Raw genomic sequence first — 16,977 nt, forward strand, 5'->3', positions numbered from 1 at the left:
TCCCACGTAAACCCCCAGCTCCCTCGCCACCTGCGCAGCGTAAAAGTCTAGCGCAGGCTGCTTCCCAGGTTTCGCAGTTTAAAATCCCTAAGCAGCCGAAACCTCAGCTCGCCCCGACCCTCCCGCCCGGTCGGACCAGCTGGCCCAGGAAATCCGCAACCCCGGTCACAGCTCCGCCGGCTCAGCCCGCGCGAGCTGCCCTCGACCAGGTCAGGAAAAAGAAGAGAGCGGCCTGATACACCTCTCTCTCCACCGGTGATGCAGCTAGCTGTTCCTCGTTCACTAGCTCCGCCAGTTCGGCTTTTCAGCGTGCTCCGGGCCCACCACGCCCCCATCTCCCGGCTGCCACGGACCGTGCCAGAGTTATCCGGGAGACACGGACATTTGACGGCAGAAAGTTCAGTTCCCTCATGTCCACAAGCACGCACAATCACACATCTTTTCCCAGAGAAAATAAAATGTGTCCCGCTGCCGCATCCAGGCCGAGTGCCGAGGGCGCAGCTAATAAAAAAACAAAAACAAAATGTCGAACCCAAAATGAACAGCGCGGTGGTGGCACCCGCTGTCCCGCCTCGGCGAGAAGCCACGGTTTTCCCCGGGGCGGGGGAAGTGTCGGCCCCGCCGCTGCGCTGTCCTCCCGGGCAGAAATGTTCAGCGACACCCGGGAGCCATGTCACTGTTCCTCCAGCAGAGGGCACCACCGCACCGCGGCTGGAGCCTCTTATGCTGGAGAAGCTGCGATATGCATCCACTCTCTCCTCCAAATGGGAGAGATGGGCCGCGTTCGCAGCCCCACCCTGGGTGTTAAAGACGATCTCGAGGGGATACAGGCTGCAGTTTGCCGCTGTTCCCCCGCGCTTCGCCGGTATAATACACTCCCAGGCTCAGGGAGAGTCAGCTCGCGTTTTACAGGAGGAAATCGTCTCACTGTTGAACAAAGGAGCAATTTGTGTCGTACCTCCCGCACAGTGTCAGAGCGGTTTTTACTCCAGGTATTTTCTGGTCCCCAAACGGGGGGGGAGCGGTATTCGCCCTATCCTGGATCTACGTGCTCTGAACAGACATCTCAGGAAATACAAGTTCAGGATGCTAACGCACGCATCCCTGTTGCGTCTTGTGCGTCAGAGCGATTGGTTCACTTCTGTCGATCTGAAAGACGCGTATTTCCACATCCCGATTTATCCTCCCCACAGAAAGTATCTGAGGTTTGCTTTCCAGGGGATCTGTTACGAGTACCGCGTGCTCCCTTTCGGTCTGTCTTTGAGTCCCAGGGTGTTTGTGCGGTGCACGGAAGCGGCGATAGCCCCGCTGAGACGGCAGGGCATCCGCTTGGCCACATACCTGGACGACTGGCTGCTGCTAGCTCAGTCGGAGCAGGAGGCCAGGACGCACACGCGTATTCTCATACGACACCTGTCCGATCTGGGTTTTGTTATAAACTCGGAAAAGAGCATGTTGTCTCCGACACAGAGCATAATCTTTCTGGGTTTATCTCTGGACTCGGTGACTTTCACAGCGCGCCTCTCGGCGGACCGAGTGAAAGTTTTCAGGGCATGTCTAGCGCTCTTTCATCCAGGCAAATCTGTTCAGTTCAGATTATGTCTTCGGTTACTCGGGCTGATGGCGTCTGCCATTCACGTAGTCCATCTGGGTCGGCTCCACATGAGGGAATTCCAGCTTTGGGTGGCCTCATGCGGGCTAGATCCCGTGCGTCATGGCGCACGGAGAGTGCTGATCACACCGGAGTGCGCCAGGACGCTGCGCCACTGGCGAGCTCCGTCCTTTCTGACCCGCGGCGTGCCTATGGGTTCCGTCCTGTCCAGGAAGGTGGTCACTACGGACGCCAGCCTGACGGGTTGGGGCGGCATTCACGAGGGTCGGTCTGTGAGGGGCCGCTGGAGTGTGAGCCTCCGTCGCTCTCACATAAATTTTCTGGAACTTTCAGCGGTGTTCCTCTCCCTGAAACATTTTCTTCCGTCTCTTATGGGTCATCATGTCCTGGTGAGAACGGACAATACGACGACGGTGGCGTATATCAACCGTCAGGGGGGATTACGCTCCCGTCAGTTACACATGCTGGCACGCAGACTGATCCTGTGGAGCTGCGGTCGTCTCCTCTCGCTGAGAGCGACGCACGTCCCGGGAGTCCTGAACACGGGAGCGGACCTGTTGTCCAGGGGCGCGCCAGTATACGGGGAGTGGACTCTACACCCGGATATTGTGGAACAGATATGGGCTCGTTTCGGTCGGGCCGTGGTGGATCTGTTCGCGTCGAGAGACAACGCGCAGTGCGCGCTGTTTTACTCTCTGCGCAGCGCGGATGCTCCTCTCGGGGTAGACGCACTAGCGCACGTCTGGCCGCACGAGCGTCTGTACGCATTCCCCCCCCTGGCCCTGATACCACCCACTCTGTCCAGAGTGAGAGAGCACGGCCACGCGCTGATTTTGATAGCTCCGCATTGGCCTGCGATGCACTGGCTAGCGGAGATATATCAGTTGATGTGCGCTCAGCCCTGGCAGCTCCCGCTGCGCAGGGACCTGCTATCGCAGGGGGGAGGGACTGTTTTCCACCCGCACCCGGAACGCCTGGCACTGTGGGCTTGGCCCCTGAGTGGCTAAATCTGTCAGCTGTGGGTCTTCCACAGCGGGTGATTTCCACCATACAAAGTGCTCGAGCCTCCTCCACTAGGTCTCTGTATGACTGTAAGTGGAGAGTGTTTGAGGGGTGGTGTCATAAAAACGGCCACATTCCTTTTCAGTGTCCGGTAGGAGTGATTTTGTCATTCTTGCAGGACCTGATTGACAAACGGAAAGCATTCTCCACAGTTAAAGTGTACTTGGCGGCTATCGCCGCTTGTCATGTGGGGTTTGGGAAGAAAACAGCGAGCTAGCATCCGCTGGTTTGCCGTTTTATGAAGGGAGCGCGCAGGCTTCTCCCCGTGTCCAGACCGCTGGTACCACCATGGGATCTGGCTGTGGTTTTGGAGGGGCTTAAGGGCCCCCCCTTTGAGCCACTGGAGGGGGCAGACTTGAAACACGTGTCTCTCAAGACAGTGTTATTGCTGGCTCTGGCTTCGGCTAAACGGGTTAGTGACATACATGCGCTTTCGGTGCATCCCTCTTGCACCCAGCTCTTTCCTGGGGATGTGAGGATGATTTTGAAGCCCAACCCGGCTTTTGTGCCTAAGGTGGTGGGCTCATGCTCTCCTATTGACCTTGTGGCTTTTGCTACCCCACCAGGTGAGCAGCGGTCGCATGCGTTATGTCCAGTCCGTGCAGTGCGCACATACATGGAGAGGACGAGGGGTGTCAGGAGGAGCGAACAGCTGTTCGTCTCCTGGGCTAACCCTCATAAGGGGAAACCTGTCACAAAGCAGCGTCTGTCCCACTGGGTGGTGGAGGCGATTGCTTTGGCTTATACGAGTCAGGGTTTGCAGTCACCTGTGGGCCTGCGAGCGCACTCGACTCGTGGCATGGCCGCATCCTGGGCCTTATTCAGGGGAGTTTCTGTTCAGGACATCTGTGCTGCGGCGAGTTGGTCCTCGCCTCTCACTTTTGTCCGTTTCTATATGTTGGACGTCTCTGCTCCGTGCGTGGCACGAGCGGTTTTGTTGTCCTGATTGGAACAGAGTATTTTTCCCTGTGGGTTGGTGGACACTTGATAAGCTTGTCTGGCAATACGGGAGCAACCATATCCCATAGTGAGACATCGAGCGAAATATTATGAAAGAGAACTTTAGGTTATTTGCATAACCCCGGTTCTCTGATTAATATGAGTGAGATGTCTCACCAGACAACCCTTCTTGCTTGGGCGAGTGAGAAGAGGTGCTTATCTTGAATAACGTGTTGCCGTCCGCATGAACTATTTAAGGTAGATGGTACTACCTGGGGCGGACGGACACGTTTCACCAGCCAATCAGGATTGGCGTAATGAGATTGATGCTTCTGAGGTCTGCAGCGAGGCGTGCATCCCATAGTGAGACATCTCACTCATATTAATCAGAGAACCGGGGTTATGCAAATAACCTAAAGTTGTAAGTCCACTTTCTTCCTTTTTCAGGAGCTTTGACTGAGTTAGTCATCAGCAACAGATGGAGTTTGCTCAGCTGTCAATGTATCATCACGCCTAATTTATAAACTAACAGGGACATTAAGAAGTTGTTGAAGTGCTATGGATGAAATCATAACTGTGATAGCTGGCCCCAGATGCATCTCCTACATGATACATGACTATTGAGCAAAAAGCATCCACTCATGAAATACAGGTGAAAGCTCTCAAAAGTGTTGATGAAGACCTTAAACTGGGCTGTTTTGTGCAAGTAAACAGTGTGTGTTTGATAAAGTTAACTCATTGTTAAAATACAGACTCCACGTTTCCACCCAAATTTTGCTCCCAAAAAGCTCCCCAGTATTAGTCCGACACCTGTAAGTGCAATGAGTTGGGAGAAAATTCAGAAAGAATGAGGGAAATGTGAGTGCTAACGCTACAGTGGATTTTGCTACTTCTCTTTTCTCTCACCTCCCTTCTCTCTACAAAACAAGAGGAAGTCGAAAACACCATTTGTTAGTGCATATTACATCTCTGCTGTTATAGTCCCAAATGAAAGCCCAGAATGTGGCTCCTTTCATCAGAAGATGGTAACAGGCCTTGTTAATTGGACTTGGCTTGGCTTTCTATGAAGACTTACTGTCAACACGACTGACTGTGGATTACTGGGCCAAAATTACACTGTATTGGAAACACAGAGACACACACTGACAGAGCACAACCTGAAGTGTGTTTTAAACGGAGACAATATTAATCCATAACAATGTAACTCTAAAATGTAACTAAAATCTTGAAATTCTCACAGCATCTCCCATTTTTCATGACCATGCTTTTTCACAGAACTGAAAGAGAAAAAAATTTGTATGCAGGCTACAACTGGATTTGTGTAAGCATCTGTCTAACATGAAGGAATCAGAGTGATGGCTCGGATTAACTCTCTACAAGTGCATGAAAACTGTAGTCGCTTTGAAGTTCCTATTGGATCAGAGGCAGTTTGATAACTGCAGGTCAGTTAAGGTAGTTGCATGACATCAGGACATTCAGAGACATGTTCTGTTGCCTTTTAAAAAGGGGATGTTTTTCAGAAACTTCACTAATGAAGGTTAAATATTTTCTCCAAAGAACTATCACTGATACCAAATAAACTTTATTAAACTAATAAAGCTGCTCATTGTATGCTTGAGTCTTAATCTTGCATATTTTATGTGGTTTCATATATATATATGAAACCACATAAAATATGCAAGATTAAGTCCTCCTAAAGTGCTCTTTGTACTACATTGCAGACATTAAGTAGAAATCAACTTCAACACGACAAAAGCCGATGCAGCATATCTAAGGCAATACACTATAATTCTGCACGTCTAGCTTTCCACCAGTGGCTTATAGTGTTACAGTATTAGCGACTGAGCCAGGATAGCCCTGCCTGGCTGCAGTGAGTGAACGCCATTCTCTGGGACTGTCGTATGATTGGATTGAGGCAGACCTAAGCGCAGCTCGAGCTGCACTTATCAGCTAGCTGGCAGATAGGACTTGTCATACTGCCTGTCAGATCTGATGAGGGGACCACAAGCCTCACAATGGAGCTAAAATGCAATCTCCTCCTCTGCAGCTGCATGGCCTGCCTCAGGGACATGCTTATTAGACTTTGTAAACAGCCAAATGTGAGCGCTAAACTGTAAGAGCTACTGTCAGGCAGTCTGCCTCAACCGACTAGCCAAGACTTGGAGCAATTCCCTCCAAAACTACTACTGTAATAAAGGGATTTACAAGAAACCAAAGACTTAAGTGAATGGTAGCTGTACTGAAAGAGCATACGCACCCTCAGTAATGTGTTGGTCAAGTTATGGTAGCCCATTGTTTGGACACAAGAGCATGGTGTTGTATATAATAACAAAGGCAACTTGAGTGTTTAAATCTATCTATTAACAACTCACCTGTGTGTAATTCTACAGCATATTATTAGATTTGACTACACTTAAATACACTATATATTATACACTTATACTGTGTGTATGTGGAATTTTCACCTGGGATAAACCTGTCTCTAATGCATCATAGTTGCTGATAGATTAATGAACATTGTGTTGTTCTGTCCTGTCTATTAGAAATCACATGTTGACTGGGGAGGTAAAAAAAAAAAAAAAAACTTTTTAAAGTTTTGTTCTTCAACCTAATTTTCCAAGTGAAAATGCACAAAAGCCAAACTTCTTTCACATTTGCAGAAATAGCATTTTCAATACTAAAGCTTCCTTGAGCTTCCAACTGAGAAAGGTGCAAGGCTCTCTTCTGAGAAAACCATGGAGGCACTATTCTGACATAGCTTTGCCTTGCCATACATTGACATGTCTACAAAGGAAATAATGAGGGACGGAGTGAAAAATAGCGGTCTTCACAAAGGAGGGCTGATTATCCTTTATTAGCCTGTTCCTGCTCTTTTAACTCTCACAGCTCACCACACAGGTACAGAGCCCTCAGCCAGATGTCAGTGCTATTGAAACCAGCCTCGCTCTTTCTTTTTATTCATTTATTAAAAAAAAAAAAACCTGATCCCTGTCTCAAACTCACTCCCCCATTTTAATACAATCCCCCTTTCTTGTACTCTGATTATGCCCCTTTCACCAAATGCCTCCCGGTTTCACTAAAATAATGATATTTAAACAAGCAGATATGCATAGGATTGCCAGAGGAGGCCCAGTGTCGTTTAATATCTGGCTGAGTACAAAGAGCGGAGGAGAGAGAGAACTGGTTGACGGGAGGCTCGCTCTTTTTTCCATGGAGCGCACATGCTCTGTTCTGCTTTCCTGAGATCATTAATTCCTCCAAAAGAGATCTCCCTGGGTGAGACTCATTCACATGCAGATGGCACTATTCCTCGGGAGCCTCGATCGCTCTTTCTCTCTCTTTCCATGAGGCCGTTTAGTGCTTCCTTTCTCTCTCTTTCTCTCCATTTCTGTGTCGCTCCCTCCTATATTAAGCAAACGGTTAGCTTGGCAGCCTTAGGTGACATGGCACTCATATTTCAGCACTGGGGAACAGGAGTAATGCAGTGTGCTGCTATGGATACATTACATGAGAATTTGTCTCTTTTAAAGTGAGCGAAGTCAGGAAGGGCGCCACTTAGTGATCCAGGCATTTATCTATGAAGATCATTTCTCTTTTCTATCATCTACTATTCTCTAACCAAAATCATCTTTTCTTCCACACACTTGATGTATGCTGTGTGTTATGATATGTAATGTTGATGCATGCTGCAGATATCATGCCAGGGAATAGCCTGTTCATGCTAGAGTAGAGAGAGTAAAGAGTAGGCTAAATGTGCCCATGTTTCCCAATAGTTAGGACACTTCTGTGCTACGCTGTTGTGGTCTCCACTGCACTCTCGTTCTTCTGCTGCTAATGTTGCTTGAGTTAAAGCGCTCCGTGAAACCTACTTTGTTTGTGTCTTAACCTAAAAGCGCCACTTCTGCATCAAACAGCAGCTCCTGCCTCAACCCATGCCATGCTAGTAATTAGTAATTAGAGACCTGATACTGCTTGGATTTGTGCAGTAACCCAGAGGTGTGAACAGCAATCCCAGCCCCCTCTCCCTTCCCCAGTTTATATCTAACCTGATAGACTTTAATGACACGTTTCTTTGAAGAACTGATCAAAGAAGAGAGTCTTTGATGAGGCTTCTATGTTTGCTGTTGGTGAGGAGGTAAGAGGGAATACCAATGGTCTCATTCTGGTAGAGGCCGACAGAAAATATGGGAGACTAAGAGAGGGAGAGAGGGAGAAAGAGGAGAAGGGCACACAGTAAGTTCATACACTATATACAGTAGACAAAAGTAACCAAACACACATCTATATGGGGCTGTTTTTCAGGGGTTGGGTTTGGCCCCTTCCCTTCCAGCGAAGGGAAATCTTAATGCTTCAGCATATCAAGACATTTTGGACAATGCTATGTTTTCAACAGTTTGGGGAAGGCCCTTTTCTATTCCATTCCCAGTGCACAAAGCAAAGCTCCATAAAGACATGGTTGGATGAGTTGATGTGGAAGAACTTGACTGACCCACTCAGAGCCCTGACCTCAACCCCATCCAACACCTTTGGGATGAACTGGAGTGGAGATTGTGAGTCAGGCCTTTTGGTCCAACATCAGTGCCTGACCTCACACATGCTCTTCTGCATGAATAGAAAAAAAAAATCTCACAGAAACACTCTTACGGAAAGCCTTCCCAGTAGAGTAGAAGCTGTTACAGCTGCAAAGTTGTCTATGTATTTAGAGTGCAATGTCATTAAAGTCTCTGTTGGTGTAAAGGTCAAGTGTTACAATACTTTTGTCTATACAGTGTATGTCTGTCACAAAATATTTTGGTGATGGCGATAGGTGAAAATGTTAAAGGGTCACCAGAGCAATTACATTTCATCCTAAAGAAGAAATGAACATGTGTACCAGTCCATCCAACTTTTGTTGAGGAATTTCACACAAAACTATAAACTCATGGTGACATTAGAGGAAAAACTGGGAGATCACCAAAGCTAATATAGCCTGTTCCTGATATGGCATATCTGTCTAGCAAATGTTAAGTGAAAATTTTGACCTGTTGGTGATGATAGTAAAAGAAAAAAAAAAGTCAGTAAACAATGGGTTTCATTATTATTTTACACTGCACAACAAATCTGATAGGGACAAAATTTCAGTCTGACCAAGGTCTGAATCCTGGAATAATCATGTGCCTTTGGCTAGCTACCAGACTGTAAACACAACTATGACCTGGATTACTTTTAATACTGAAAAAAAAGTAGAAATGTGATGATTATAAATATGAAATACCCTTTTTTTTTTTTTTTTTTTCCTTTTTTGGATGTCAGATGGAAATCTGCACAAAACAAGGTCAGAGACATGCCCAAATGAGTCCATTGTGGAACAATCTAACTGGCCCGACCTCAACCCCATCAAACACCCCTAGAATGAACAGGATTAGAGAGTGCGAGGAAGGCCCATCCTGTCCAACACCAGTGCCTCACCCCACAAATGCTCTGCTGCATTTATGCCCCGCCATAATGCCATGACTGTCCTGAAGTGGACATGCATTTGAAAGTGAGCAGAACATGCAGTTGCATGTAAAAACACAACTATGCACACTGAAGAGAAACAAAAGGTACAAAAGGTAACAGAGTGACATGAGATGAAACAGGTGGAAAAAGAGTTTTGTCACAAAGCAGCAAGCAACACCAGCCTCATGTCTGTCTGGCTGTCACATGGCCTCGTATCTGATTTTTATTGTTGTTGTGTTGCCCCTCTTCTGCCTGTTGTACTTTGCCTGTTATGTTTGTTGCAGTGGTGTCCTTGTGCGCCAAGTGAGAACAAAGCAGAGGACTGAACTCAGCATCTGTATTCAGGTGCATTAATGGAATCACTGAGGCTAAAATGGCAGGAGGTGAAAGGTGAGTGCACAGAGAACAGCAGACAGCGCCACACCACTGCTATTGCTGTCGCTCTGCCAAACCACTCAACTGTGATGGTATGGGAGGTGTGTGTTTCAGTGTGCATGTGTGTGAGAATGAGGGAGAGGAGGTGAATCAGTGTTTTGAGTTTTTTTGTGTACTGACGGTTATGGACAAGCTTCATTGATTTTCTTTTATTGTCCACAATCATTCTGTCTCTTAGTTAAACTCTGCTGTGAGGTTTGAAATATTTGCTATTAAGAATTTGTGCTGGGAGTAACTCTGCCAAAATAGTTATTGAATTTGAATGAATAAACTAAAAAGCTCTTCTGACATTTCTCAAAGCAGTTGAGCTCTGTAGAAGATGTGGTAAGTGTGCAGACAAACAGGCTCAGGACAGATTATCACATCACAGTGTGATTTTTGTGCTTAAAAGATTTGCATTAGACATTTGTTGGAAAATCAAAGGCTAAATGGCCAAATACACACAACTACAAATACTGGATCTTTCTGTATATGAGACTGGGAGCGCATCTTCCCAAGTTTGCTTCTCTGGCCAGTGATTTCTTGCTGAGCTGTAGTTGAGGGATGCACCCTGTTGCTGAAACAAAGCATCAGTGGTGAGGACCTTCCTTTTAGCTGTGGCTAAACTCCCAGGTGTCCTTAGAGGTTTGCCTATTAATGAACAAAAATCGAGTTTCACATTCAGTTTTTATCACCCAATGGCATCTTGTGGTCTCAGAAGGAATGATTTCAGCAAACCAACAACCTAACCCTTAACATAACCCTAACCCCTAACCTTTCAACATATATATGGCATGTGAATATAGTATACAAGTAGGACAAGTTGTAGAAAGTATGAGGGATCTACCTCACTGATGTCTGTATTATTTTGGTTTTACAGACTACACACTAACTTTGGAGGAACTGGAGTTTTGGTTCAACATCGAGAAATGATATCCAGGCCTTTCTATGCTTCACTAACTGCACTCTAGAGTCAATTACATACAAGGATTTTATAGAATAATTTTGAAAACATCATTGCCTGCTATTCCTGCTAATAAACAAATTACTTGCAAAAACATTTCATGGAAGAAACTACACAGCAGGAACTAAAATCAGTCCTTGTATGTTCAAGCCAGAGAGCAAAAAAGCGGAGCGGCAAGAATGAAGAAGACCTTCATCCAATTAGCTGTAGATTGAACAAGAGGAGGTTGAGGCGGCATATTGGGCGGATGCACAGCAATTTGAGAAATTGCAGGAAAAGGTTCAGGTATCAAGCAAAACATAAGTCAGCTGTTGTTCTGGAACAGCAGGTCGGAAGTATAGAAAATCTTCTATTTATATTTGAGCTAACCATGCTAGCCTGAATAATAAACAAAGATCCAGCATTTTGGTCCACAGCTAGTGGTGACAATAAAGACATCCAGAGGGGAGTCAACTATTGTATCCAACAGAACAGAGCAATTATACTGCAGTTATTTCACTGAGGACTGTCCTGGCCTGACCAATTCTGTTTTTGAGAGCAGCACAGAGGGCCTGTCTATGTATGTGACAAAGAGGTGTGAAATAGTGCAATTTTCTTCAAAGATAAACTGAGGAAAAACAACCGCTGGTCGTGCATACTACAGTAAAAATATTCTAATATCACAAATATTTTGAAACAATTTGTTAAATTTATGAAAAGATACTGTAATTTGTCACCAAAGACTGAGTTTCAGTACAGTAATGACAACAGAACAGTTTTCGCAAAGAGTATGTGATCCATACTAACCTAAATGGATATCTAGATATCTAGACAATATGTTTTTCACTTCAGTGAAGCTTATTATTATATTATAACGTACTGATATTCTTGTTTTTTCAGAGAATGAAGCCTCATGACTTTGGTGATATCCTGGCATTTGTTCTAGTGACACCAAAAGGCCAAAGTCTCATGAACTGTGGGGTGGACTGCCAAGAAATTTGGTGCACAAATTATTAATTTGGTTTGTGTCCAACCCACCTTACTTCTAATGTTTGCTACCCCACTGAACCTAAAAGCTTTTCAAGATCTCAATTAAGCAAACTGATTTTAATTAAGCAAACTGGTCTTAATTAAGCAGCTTGTACTTTTGAGGGGAAAGAACTCACTCAAATTTAAGAATTATGTCAGTACAGAGCAATTAAAATCACAGTTTCTATGTCAGCAATATTGCAAAATTATGATCAGATGAAATTAGTTCAAGCACTGTGAATGGGTTGCTGGTGCTGGAGTCATAGATTTAGCCATTACCATGTTGTTGTGGTTGGTGTATCTATGTCAAATAAGCTGCAATGGTTTAAGTGCTATCATAAAATGAAAAGAGATAGGAAAATATTGTTTCTGAGTATTCATGAGTCCAGATGCAGTCATCATTATTGTGCATATTTGTCACTGATTATTAATGATTTGTCATTGATAAGGCCAGTTTTGTTCCCCATTACTCTCTGTGCACTGCTGATGATTTTCAAAGCCCCAGCAGAGTCAGGCAACAATATGTCACACATGGAGCACAAATGTAACAATGAAGTTCCTGTGGGCCACTCTGTTCCTCAAATTGTGACACTCAAAAGAGGCACATGATGACAGCCTAAGAATCACTCACATTTTCAAAGTGGCAAAAAGCACAAGAGACTTCTAAAGTTTGACTTTGTAATCCATGTTGGAAATTCATTTAGTCAGTGGTGTAGAGACTGAATAGAAGCAGAAACAAAGCACACAATAGTACAGTGCATCTGTACTATGTACACCTTTGTTACTCCTCAAAGATACACACGATGCGAAAAAACTGCAGAAAACTGCCTTTTAAGATACCCTGTGGAGGACAACTTATCGTCTTTCTTACCACTCCCTGTAGTGTGCTTCTCCTCCTCCCAGACACATCGACAACAGACACACACATACATACACAGGAAACAAGAACAGCTATGTTGCCCCTCGCACACACTTAAACACACTGAAGACAAAGCTGCAGTGTAAACTAAATCTGTAATGTATGAATAAATTAAATATTTGACTTATGAGGCAGTTATAAATAATACTATCACACACACCAGAGATTTAGTGCCAGCTGTTAAACACATTAACAGCGGCAGGAACAAAGGAATGCTTAAACATTATCGTTGTGATGAACACTGTAGTTTTCAGCCTCTCTGACTTTAAATATCAAGTGCAGAGGAGTCTGGTTATTTTGGATGTTGCTGTGAATCTTATTAAAATTAGATCACTGCACAATTGTGGAAGTCATGGTAGTTCATTTCTTTTTTAGTATTTTTGTGGCCAGATGACTAAGCAGAAGGTAGTGATGGAGCTAGCTAAAATATTAATGTCCTATGCTCTTGTTCCAAACAGAAACTGATATCAGAAGACCATTGTCAGTCAGGAAAGGCTAGAACTGCGTGAGGGTGAGTTACAAGGAAATTGGATTTTGGGAAATTGAGAAACAAAACTGTACACATTGTGGATGTCTATGTGCAGTCCAAGTCCTGTCAGATGATATACAAATAGCGGTGTATTAATATGCTGCTATCTGACGTGTACACTTATAAAGTGTTTACCAAAATGAAAACCCAGATCCATTACACCATTAATCTCTTAAGAGAAGGGTTACACCATGGGGAAAACATATCCGTGTATTTGGGCAAACAGTTAAGGGGTTCAGCTACATTTAGTTTAGATAGATTGTATCACAACTCTTTGGCTATATGTATTTTTACAACAGAATAATCCAACAACAAAAAAAAACTTGACTACTACCATCATCAGTTCTAATTGCAAGTCTTTTCAGTAAGAAAATCTAACAGTTTCTTTATCAATAGAGGGATATCCAGCCTTGTTCTAGCCACATGAAAAATGCATGTCATGGCATGATCTCCCCTTTGTTCTTCATAGAAACTCTCAAGCTTTCACTTAAACTCTTAGTGTTTAATTTCTTTTTACTTATATTAGCAAGTGGCAAGAGTCCAACAAAGTCCACACAGACCGAGGAGCTGAGTGGGAGACTGATTACCTCAGGCACTTATTCACCAAATAAAACTTACTATCTCATAATAACAAGAAGAGATCTCACTATTAAGAGTGTCAGATCTCATAATTACAAGATAACAGGTGTTACAATATTTTTGTGACTTATCAGATTATGTGCCTGATACAGTAGCTCTGTTATCATTCCAAACATTTTATCAAACATTATTGCATGCTTTATTAATTAATAGCTGCTATGAAATTGTACCATAGAGTGTAAGATTTGATCATGACTGTTGATAGCTTGGATGCATTTCTCCTGTATGAAACATCACTTACTACTTTAGCTTCTCCTGAATGAACAGTAACAACAACCAGCAGGTCAGGGAGCTTTCTGCCTGAACAGTCCCTGCAGCACAATGTTGACACTGTAATTGCAGCTTTATTTCACATCTGTCAACATGTCGGTATTGCGAACATAATTGCATTACATCATCGGGGCTTCTGATTGGTTATTCACGCAAGGCCCAGAATATCATACCATCCAGATTACAGTGACTAAACTTAACATTAAACTTTTCTAAAAATTACAAGATGAGGAGCTTATAATTATGTGATTATTTCTTATGTATAAATTCCACTGAAAGTCAACAGTGACTGACCTAATATTACAAATGAATCTTATATATTGGTCCAGGTGCAACTAGACAGATACGGTTAAATGTAAACTCCACCAGTTTTATACACATTCATTTACATACACGTTCAAATCTTTGGTGTAAAATACAAATCAAATATCCAAAATAAATGTGAGCTTATTCTGTAGCTCAATGAAACGGGTAAAAAAGAGGAAACAATTGTTTCAATAGTCACTGGTGCCGTGCCTTCAGTTCCCATGTAATTTTTAGTCCTAAATCCAGCCAGCTCTCTGTCTGTTTGACCAGTGGTGACAAGCTTCCCCACAGATCCCCACAGAGTATTGCTTTCTCTCACACATAGGCATTTTCTTTCTATCTGCCTTACTATCTGTGACTGTCATTTTCTTTTCTCTTTCTTGCATACACACACACACACACACACACACGCACACACACACACACACACGCACACCTGTGTCCCCTGTGGGTCCTGTTTGGAGCTTTACTTTCTTCCCCAGTGAGGCGCCATTGTGAGGCCGCCGTGCCTGAGGGGAGTGAGGCCAATTTAACCCTCCCTCCATCACTCCTTTTCCCTTTCCATTTTTCTCGCTCCTTGCATCTCTCTACCTCTCCCTCTCTTTTCTCCCCACTGACTTGTTTGTCCCACTGGTGTTTACCTCCTCTTCTCCCTCTGTTTGGCTCTGTGTCCACCCTGACAGTGTAAGGCCATTATTTTTCCTTTCTCACTTATACCCTCTCGTCTCACCCTGTCCCTCTCTTTTTCTCTCTCTCTCCACAGCATCCACCTTCTTTTCTCTTTCTCTCTCGGCACCCTAATTGGCATGGCACTTTTCTCCTGTCATCTCTAGTGTTGCTTTGAAAGCTGCAGCCACCCAGCAGGAGACGGGAGAATATGCAAGGCTCCCCCTGCACCGACAAAGTCCAAATCACTGTTTTAGTATCATCATTATTCTAGTCCTTATTTACACTACATGCTCCCTCAATCTTCCCTAAAGACATGCATTTATATAGGGGTGTAAACATGCATGTACTTCAACATATATATATGCATGCACTCCCATGTATGCACACAAACTGGTGCTACCACTGGGAAAATAAAGAGGCAAATTACAGCATATTATTGTAGCAGAGAGAGGTAGAATGAAATAGACAGTGCATGCTCAAGGAATTCTCTGTACAGTTAAGGGTGTAAATATTTCAGTGTCTCCTGCAGTTGTGTGTACGCATGCTGTTACCCAGCTGCAGGCTGTCTTAGGAAGGCTAATGCTTGTCATATTCTTCAAGGGCGAAACCTTACCGCTTAGCACAGCTAAACCATTACAAGGACTACTCAGTAGTCCCCATGTTGAAAATAGCAAGTTGCCTTTAGTTATTCATGATGCTTTGCATTAGACTCACTGCTGAGGCTTGCTTTATGTGTATTCCCTCATCACATGGTACTCAATATACTGCATGTACCAACTTAGAGTATAAAATTAATGTTTTTCATGATAACATTAGAATTTCCTCCCTTAGTAAACAAGGGGATGTGTCACCCTACCTTGACAATATTTTATGATTTTGTTTAACTAATATTATAGAAAATGATTATGATATTAAAAATGAGTTTCAGAAACAAAAAAGAGAGAATCTGTGATGGTCCAAAATCAAGCCCAAAACCTCTCCTCACAACCCCCCAGGTCTCGTTAGTTAATTAGTCTCGTTAGCCAGCTTAAAAGTGGAATCTCCCCAAAGCCTTACGTAGATTTATCAGCAGTAATTGAAAGGTAATTCCAATTCCTTCAGGTGTAGCACTGCCAGTGCTTCCAAAAGTGAAGTTAAAAGGGCCAAGTGGAGGAGCGGTATATCTGGGCTGCAGTATATTTTACAACAAGGCCATGGAGACTTTGCACTTCCTGCACTCTCTGTCTTCATGTCTTGATCCTTTGTACTTCTCAACATTGCTTATTCCTGCAAGGCCAATTCTCACTATTTTTGTTTAGCACCTCGCATCTTCTTCCTCTCTGCTATCTCTAGATTCAGCTCAATAATTCATCCCACTCTTGCTAAACAGAACACAAACCCTGCAAAGAGAGGAGAGGAGAGAGGACTATCCCTCTAACAACACCTTTCTGCAATGCCACCACAGTCGGGAGCCCCAGGCTTTTCTCCCTTTCTCTCGTTCACTTTTTCCCTCCCTGCACCCACTCATACCCCTATCACAGCTCCCTCTCTTCCATCCTCTCCCCTTAGCATGCACACATTATTTTCTACCCCCGAGCATGCCCAAGATGCCCCCAGCTGTGAGGAAATGTCAGACGTTTACCGCCCACCACCACCCTCCGTACCAAATATGCGCACTCCCTCAAACACACACAAAGCACAAGGGCATGCCATACACGCACACCGGATATACATACAAACACACAAACACACACATGCCCACACCCTCTTTATACACAGCCCAACGGAGGAAATCTCATTAGTCAGAGGGTGTATGGCATTGATTTTTACTTCTCTCTGGTCTTGGTGGGATCTGGCTTGGCACAGTCTGGCTCATGTTAGAGAACCCACAACAACACCACGGGTTAAGCCGATTACATTTTTGGGGAGCGGGGAGACCTGAGGGGTAAAAGGATCCAATTTTGTTCCACTCCTCCCTCAGCATTTGCCCCTTTTTCTCCCCTTTTCTCTCTGCTGATTTATTCATATGCTCCTGAGGTTTAGCCACCACCATGGGGTTATAGTTGCATTCATAGACTTGAGCTGGAAATGATTTCAAATTCAATGGATTACATTTGTGAAGACTGAATAAAGAGACAAATTGGGGGGGGGGGGGGTGTTGGAAGGGGAAAATGGCACAAAGATTCAAT

General features: G+C 44.3%; 1 protein-coding gene across 1 annotated transcript; it reads left to right on the forward strand.

Annotated features, from left to right (window-relative positions):
• The first annotated feature begins 522 nt into the window (after positions 1-522).
• Positions 523-2,740, forward strand: LOC124068583. Its single transcript, XM_046406953.1, has one exon. It carries the CDS (start codon positions 538-540, stop codon positions 2,617-2,619), a length of 2,082 nt encoding a protein of 693 aa, XP_046262909.1. The 5' UTR covers positions 523-537; the 3' UTR covers positions 2,620-2,740.
• The last annotated feature ends 14,237 nt before the right edge of the window (positions 2,741-16,977 follow it).

The sequence above is a fragment of the Scatophagus argus genome, chromosome 12, assembly GCF_020382885.2.
Source record: "Scatophagus argus isolate fScaArg1 chromosome 12, fScaArg1.pri, whole genome shotgun sequence".
Classification (NCBI taxonomy): Eukaryota; Metazoa; Chordata; class Actinopteri; family Scatophagidae; genus Scatophagus; species Scatophagus argus.

Bases quoted from the DNA above. Each gene is read 5' to 3' on its own strand.
- LOC124068583 (XM_046406953.1), top strand. From the start codon at position 538: ATGAACAGCGCGGTGGTGGCACCCGCTGTCCCGCCTCGGCGAGAAGCC.